The 8,303-nt window shown below is 31.7% G+C and overlaps 1 protein-coding gene across 1 annotated transcript; it reads left to right on the plus strand.

Moving 5' to 3' along the window:
• Positions 1-2,656: 2,656 nt before the first annotated feature.
• LOC107440251 (small nuclear ribonucleoprotein E) lies at positions 2,657-7,919 on the plus strand (the record flags this gene model as incomplete). Its single annotated transcript, XM_043055522.2, is given in 3 exon segments — positions 2,657-2,905; positions 7,701-7,763; positions 7,841-7,919. Coding segments are annotated over 3 exon segments (223 nt in total), but the record flags the coding sequence as incomplete, so codon positions are not given.
• Positions 7,920-8,303: the final 384 nt, after the last annotated feature.

Genomic DNA, 8,303 nt, shown 5'->3' on the forward strand with positions numbered 1-8,303 from the left:
CAAAAAATATATAAAAATTTACCATTCATAAATGATTTTTATTTCTAGTGACAATTTTTGAAAATATCTTCTTACTTTACCATATTTTTGTGTTGATTTTTTAATATAGTTTTTAATTTTCACAAATTATATCTAAATTTTCATGAAATAGGTACCTCTCATAAAAACCTTGACAGACCCCTGATAATAATAAAACATTTAATGTAGTAATTAACTAAGTACTCCTCTCAAACCATAAAGGCAGCATCTCATTAGCTCAAAAACTGTATAATGTTTGTGTTTATACACTGTACAGATAATTTATTTAAACGAGTTGTATAGCTTGTAAAATTTTTTATGAATACCTGTAGAATGACATCTTTAAAGAAATGTGGAATATCATACCCATCATTTTCCAAAAACTAACAGTTTTTTAAAAGAAAAAGGAAATTTATTTGGTGAAGCTTTCATACTTTGCTTATAGGGATTATGAAATAAAAACATAAATAAGAGCGTTAGTTATTAATGAATAAGAGTTTTTACAAAAATAGTAACAACTTCTCCCTTTTAAGGTACATAGCTTAATATGAAATTTTCTCAATACAGTCATATGGGGCCATATCCAAAAGTTCATGGGATCGATCCCAGCCAGTCGAAGGCTCCCCGTGTAGTAAATTAATCGTTAAATTTTTTGAGTCGCAAATTCCTCCATGTTCCCATAACAAATCAATACCTCTGGTGGATCAAGGAGTTTTCTTGTCTTCTGAATTGGTTCAAAATTACAAGGCTACGGACTTGAGCATTGGTAGTCGTAAACCCAAAATTGGGTCAGCTGTTTAATGACGGATATAAAATAAAATACAGTCATATGATGAAATGTAATTTTTCAGTTGTACTGATTTTCCAGGATTCATATTTCTTGTGTGGATAGCTCAGTTTTCTTAAATCTTTCATGAACCTGCAAACGATATTTAAATATCTGTGTTAGATATAAACTCACCCATCTTTTAAAAATACATTTGTGCAATGCACCAAATAAAAATAAAAAACGGACCACCCTGAAAAACTTTGATCTAATCTTTACGTTCCATGACTCAATCTTAATGGGTCAAGGGAGTGACCTGAAATATGCTAATTAATAAGTGTAGACGATATTTTAAGTTAGGAAATTAGACACAAAAACTTACTTTTTCTGAATAAACATACCTTTCCTTCAACGGATTCAAATTTTAGACCTCCAAAATATAGGGGATAGCCTCAATCTGTGAAAAATAATCCCAGTAATTTGGTCAGGAGAACGATCCTTAGGTTTAGACCCCTTAATGTTAATTTTACTTTTTGCGTATTTCGTTACATCTCAAGAACTTTTTAATTTAATTGAAAAAATTTTGCACACAGTTATAAAATTCGTTTATCCAAAGAAAATTCTATGCAAAAAGGAATTTTTGGTAAATAATTGGTACTTTTTTATTTTATTAATTAATGGTTGAAAAAATTTGAATTGTAGGGTATAATATTCTTTACACCATTTTAAGGTATTTTTTTAAGTGCATTAGTTTTGCATGAGTTTTAAGTGCACTGACATTTTTTTTAATCCAATAAATGTCCCGCAGTGGACTGATCGTTAAGACACGGTTCCCAGCAGATCACCGAAGTCAAGCATCACTGGCTGCGGTCAGTGTGCGGGTAGGTGACCACTTGGAGTAGTCTGCGTAGGGACCGAGGGTGTGTGGTATTGGTCCTCGATGAACTGTTCTACCGTAAAGTGCTCGACTTCACGTGCAGGTCGTTGGGCTACCGAAGTAGGGGTGCCACCCCCTCTGCAAAGGATCAAAATTGTGATGGCTTGTTCTCGGATCATCCTCACGGATGTTTTCCAGACCGTCGCCAATAGCCCATGGTGCAGCTCTAGTGCGACGTAAATTAACTACTACTACTCTAATAAACTTTATTTTTTATTCTTTAGTTTATGGATGGGTGGTCTAATGTAAACAATAACAAACGTCCTTAAACCGGAAGAAATTTAGAAAATTTCCGGTGTATCCCTCCGCTTATGTTATGACTACGAGGCGATGTGTGAACAAGCCTAATATTCTATGCAGTTTTGTTATTGTAATTTGGATTCAAATCTGAATTGTACCATTCATAAGAGCTTTCAGAAATGTATTGATTCTCAGAGGTCGTACGGTCAAAAAAATTTTTGGAAAGTTGACATCTGATTGTGAATAATTCTTAAGGTTTGCCATGTTTTGCATTTTATCCCTTATTTGGCTACATTTGAATAAAATGTCGCCAAAAATATCTTTAAATATATATTTTTAAGTTAGCCTAATTAGAAAATATTCTAATGATTATAATATTCATATGATAATGCTGAAGTTTAAAGGCTGAAAGAAAGAACTCGGTACATGTGAAATACTGTGAAAGATATGATGCAATAATATGATGGCGCGTTTCTTCAATCTGCGGCGCAAAAATATATCGGAAGCAGTTACCCGGAAATCTTGAAAGAGCAATTTTACCACTAGCGCCACCACCCTTAGCTTTACACGATCACCCATCCATTTCTTACCGATGATGACGCCATCTTCCCAGTCATCACCTCTCTCTCATAGTTTTCTATGCAAGTTCAAAGCATGGTTTCACTCCAGAAATTAGGTTGGTCTAAGACGCTCATACTGCTCGTTTCTGCCCGTTTTATAATAGACGTTACCGGTTAGAAGCCGCTAGATTCCCCATTTTAGTATTTTTCCTGCTATTGTTCTTTCCTCGTGAAACTTAATCGTAACGTAATTTTTAATAACATTATCAATTTGTAGTGTATTTTACTATCAAATTTGGAACAATGTCGTCAACCTACAAGCCTCAGAAAGTTCAAAAGGTGATGGTACAACCCATCAATCTCATCTTCAGATTTTTGCAGAACGTAAGTAGTCCTAGTGTGTATTGAATAGTTTGAGTTGAAATTTCTAATATATGTCTGTATATTAATCTTCGTATTTGTTTAATGCAAATTTTTTTTCTTGGTATTTTTGCTGTTCAGCTTTAGTTTGAGTTATTGAGTTACGTTCTTCATAAGAAGGTTTCATATTTTTTTGTGTTCTTTTCTTAAAATTTTAATAGCAGTTGAATATATTTATAAAGGTTTTTTCGAAATAAGAAGTAGGAGGATTTTCAACTATGGAAGGACTATCTCTGAACTCTGGGTTAATTTTTGAATATGCCTTTAAGGCTTTTGTCAAAGGAAAATAATTCTTATATATATCAGCATTTTTGTTTTAACTCATACCATATGTTTTGAAATATCTATTTAAAAAAATAACTTGCTTGAATGAGCTAGGTTTTTTCTCTCAGTAAGAATTGTATCCTCGTATTACTCTTCAAAATAGCTTTATGTGTGATTTTTAGGTTTTTTCACTTATTCTGTCAGAAAGCAAAAGTGTCTTATAAGTTAAATTGGCTATTCCGCATAAAATTGAATGAAAAGTAGTTTTTATTATCATTAAAGGATTTCTAATGTATGATATTGCTATTTATAAAATGAGATATTATATGGAGTAATTCGAAAAGAATAAATTGTTAAAGAAGTTGACACTGTATTCTTATATCCTGACTTTTAAAAGAAGCTCAATTTCGGGGATAGGGAAAATTTCCGTATTGTGATTTGTTTCAGAATAATTGCCAAGCCTTAACAACTTCCTGGCAGTGGCCTGAAAGAAATTAAAACTATCACAGTAGGGGACTAAATTTAAGGGTTTAATTCACAGCCATCCCTTTGCAAACCTGTATGTGGTTTATTTTTTATATTAAATTAGATGTTTAAACTCAAATTTGCATTTGTAGTTGCTGCTACAGATCACATTACGGACACATCCCATAGTGATATTTTCGTATCGTGAATTGTCACAACAACTAGAGTTGCTAAAAGTTTTTAAACTTAAGAATTTAAAAAATAAGATTTAGAGGTTTGCTTGTGGGATGCTCCAAGGACCCATAGCAGAGCTCATTCTAGGCAGGGTAAAGACGTTGCAGCAGCCTGCTGCCCTTTTAGTCTGAAGAATCCACCCTGCTGCCCCTGAAGTTAATTAGTGCCCTTTCTTTCCTTTCCTTTTTGCCCTTTCTTTCCTCAACTCTTCTTTATTTCCCCCCAAGAACTCCATAATGGATTTTTTAAACTTTTGTTATTTTCAACTGTTTTTATTTAGTTTGTCGTTGCTGTCAATGATTTATAGGGAAAATAGCCATCACACCTTGTTGCACTTGTCTTTGAAAGTTTGCAGTTACTTCCACTATCATTGAATCATATTTATTATTAATCATTTTGATTATTAAATCATAACTACAGACACTTAAAAAATACATTTATTATTTTATTAATATATGCATGCATTTTAAATAAATTACTAAGCTAATTAGCTCATTAACTCAATATTTTAATTTATTAATAAAAATGAGTAATTAATGTGATTGCTTTGCTACTTTTAACTAACTCTAACTCAGTGGCGCGACAGCCCATTAAGAGGGCCAAGGCCGACTGTGCCCATCTCAGTTTTCTTGACCTTGGGCTCTGGGGTGCGGGAGCATATGTTCCGGTCAGGTGGNACTTTTGCCCCCTGCCCTTTTTTCTGGCTAGAATAAGCTCTAGTTTTATAAATAGGGTGGAACACTATTCTTTATTAAGAACAGGGCTGATATACTATGCTGATCTGTAACCTCTGAACTTTCATTCACACCAGCAATCTATATGAAGGTATTTGACTTGCTGTTACATGTTTTGACCCCCTCTTTTTTTTCTCCCAAGTTATGTATTTTCTTTATTCTACTTTTATTTTTATGCAAATTAACTTTCTAATCTTAAATTATCTAATAGTGTTCTCAATACAAATGTAAAAAAAAAAAAAAATGCACATTACCTTCATGACTTCCTGAACTGCCTTCTTAGTTGATTGTGCATATTTTTGTTTTGCTTTCAGTATTAAGTTTTCGATAGCTTCTTTGTCATACTTTCGTTTTCAATAACAGAAATAATATTATTTCTGAACTTGAACCTGCAGAGTTTCAAATTAAAAAAAAAGAAGACTGTAGTTTTTTGTAGACTATGCTTGATATAGAAGAAAAGGAAGAGGAGAAGGAAAATTTCGTGATTTTTGTATTTTTATTTGAAAAGAATACAGTAGAGCGTCGATTATCCGAACGTCCAATTATCCAAATTGTGTCTGAATTCGTTTTTTTTTTTTTTAAAGTTTGGAATATTTTTTAACCTATTGAAAATTTTTCTAAATTGAGAAGAATAAATAATACCCCCCACATCTGAAGACCATATTTAATTTACAACCTTTTTAGCAGTTTTCTTATAGTAGCCGTACATACATGTATTGTGATGCAGTTAAACCTACATACCCCTTTAGCCCTTTACAACAGAAAATTATCTTCCAAGAATGCAAGCTTCATTTTGATAGTCTACAATGGTTGGAATGCAGAAGGAGTTTATGAATTGATAAGTTCTATAATTGGGCAATTGGTAGTTGTAACATATGGTTAATAATTAGTGAATACGGTGCTTGGAATCTTAAATCTTGGAATAAAATTCTTAACTGAAAAACAAACGAAACTGAAGTTTCTGAACCAGTAGATCTTTCGGATGAAAATGGCGAAATTGTGAATGAAAATCGGAACTCTGCATACGAAGTGAAAGAAGTAGGTGATCAAGTTCAAGATAATGGACCTTCTCATATAGAAGCAGTCAATCCATTAGATTTCGCAATGAATTGGCTAGAACGTCAAAATAGTGTTGATCCAGTTCAGTTGATTTATTTAAAAAGAATGAGGGATAAATGGTTGCTGAAAAAAAACTAGGCTTTGAACTGATATCTTTGCTGGATTTCTTTTGCAATGGAAAATAATGANCGACATTTTTGACAGTGAGGTTTTTGACGTGACGGTTTAAACCATGGTTTAAACTTTCAAAAACTGTCACATGTCAAAAACCTGCCAACCCTGGGAATGGGTAGTTGTAACATATGGTTAATAATTAGTGAATACGGTGCTTGGAATCTTAAATCTTGGAATAAAATTCTTAACAGAAAAACAAACGAAACTGAAGTTTCTGAACCAGTAGATCTTTCGGATGAAAATGGCGAAATTGTTGCTGAAATTGTGAATGAAAATCGGAACTCTACATACGAAGTGAAAGAAGTAGGTGATCAAGTTCAAGATAATGGACACTCTCATATAGAAGCAGTCAATCCATTAGATTTCGCAATGAATTGGCTAGATCGTCAAAATAGTGTTGATCCAGTTCAGTTGATTTATTTAAAAAGAATAAGGGATAAATGGTTGCTGAAAAAAAACTAGGCTTTGAACTGATATCTTTGCTGGATTTCTTTTGCAATGGAAAATAATGAAAAATGTTTTAAAATCAGTAATTGACAAAAAAACTATAAAAAACTGAAGTATTATAAAAATAATTCAAAATGAAAAAAAGGAAGTTTAAAAAAATTTAATTAAAAATATTTAAAAATTGAAAAAGGAAAAAAAATTTAAACACGCCAGAGCTGTTTTAGATAGTACTGCCAGTCCTAAGCCTACAAAAGGTGTGAAGGGAAGTTAATTCATAAATAATAATCATTTACACTAGATTTTAAACAACTTTCCAATTATCCGAACCATGTTCGGTCCTGAGCAGTTCGGGTAATCGGCGCTCTACTATATTGAAGTAAATTCGCTTCTGCAGAATTGTTTGAAATCGAGAAATTTTTTAGAGGTCCCTATGACTTCTTATCCCGATGCCTCTGTTGTCAAAATGATTTGTTTGCCGTCATTACAAGGCTATTAATGCTTGTTCTCAAAATGTAATTGAAGACCAAATTGTGGATATTTATATTCAATTTTTATCTTTTTTTGAAATTCAACACTTTGCTCTTTTGCCTATTGAATTACATCATAATTTTTATTTTTTTAAACGTGTGTTTGTATTATTCAACAGCCACTTTTGCTAAATAGCGTATGTCCAAAGAAAAAGGAGCAAAACTGAAATAAAATAATATTGTGAGTGTCAAGACATGTTTTAACTCCAAAATAAATCATCTCTCTTACAACCAGAGTACATAGCATTTTTTAAAAGTGCTTATTTTTTATTTCCTCTTTTGAGAGCCCTTAAAGATACTTTATACATATAGGCTGTAAGAAGTGCTTAATTTTCTCCTTTTTAATAATGGGTGTTTAAATAATATTAGGTATATAGAACTGTAAAGTTGACTTCATGTAGCAGTTGTTATAATAGATCACACAAATGGAAGGTGGTACTTACGAGTTGACTGTATGTTGTTTAAAAAAGCAATGTAGTTCCTATATTTAGAAAAAACACCCTTTTATAGCTGTCTTTTCATTTGTTTCTTATTCTTCGTTTTTGTTGCAAGCCAAGCGTTCTGTACATACAAGTGTTTGTATATTATTAAATTGTTCACAAGGTAAGTGCTTTATAACGATTTTTATTATAATATTTTGAATTTTTTTTACCTTTCAAACCACATGTTTACTGACATTTCACTATTTATGTTTATTATTATTGGAATAAAATTGTCTTACCCAAACATAAATTTAATGAAATTTGTAGTTGTGTACACAAAATAAGAAAAAAAATAATTTTGTATTACATTTTTTTTCAGTTGATAGAATATAATTATTCATGCACTAATCATTAGTGATATTTTTATTTTTAGAAAAGCCGTATTCAGGTTTGGCTGTATGAAAATGTAAATTCTCGCATAGAGGGATGCATCATTGTGAGTAGATTTCTACTGTAATAAGTGTTTATTTTCTGAAAAAAAGTTTTTGTAATTAATTCGTGCATTAATTTCAGGGTTTTGATGAATACATGAATTTAGTGCTTGACGAGGCTGAAGAGGTGCAGTTGAAAACCAATGAAAGAAAGGCTTTAGGTGATTTTTCTATTTATTATAATAAATTTTGCCATGCTTAATGGGAAAACTTGGCATTCTCAAAGAAATTTATTTTTGCTCTTTAATGTCTCGGAAAATTAAATTTTTTATAGAAGGTTGGAAAGTGAGTTTTGCTATTAGTTATTGAGATTTAAATTATATAATTCTGAAGATTGTTCCTTACAAAAATCCCGCATTCAATGAATGTTTTACTAAATCTTCATTTTGTGTTGTGATGTTTCTTTCTTAAAAGGTTTTTTTCCCCCTGCTTTTTAGACCAATTTACCGACAACTATAATGACGATAAAATCTTGTTGAATACCTAGAAAAGGATGACCTTTTTGTCGTGCGACTTAAAATTTTTCCAATGTCAGAAATTTTTTT

The sequence above is a fragment of the Parasteatoda tepidariorum genome, chromosome 8 (assembly GCF_043381705.1).
Source record: "Parasteatoda tepidariorum isolate YZ-2023 chromosome 8, CAS_Ptep_4.0, whole genome shotgun sequence".
Classification (NCBI taxonomy): Eukaryota; Metazoa; Arthropoda; class Arachnida; order Araneae; family Theridiidae; genus Parasteatoda; species Parasteatoda tepidariorum.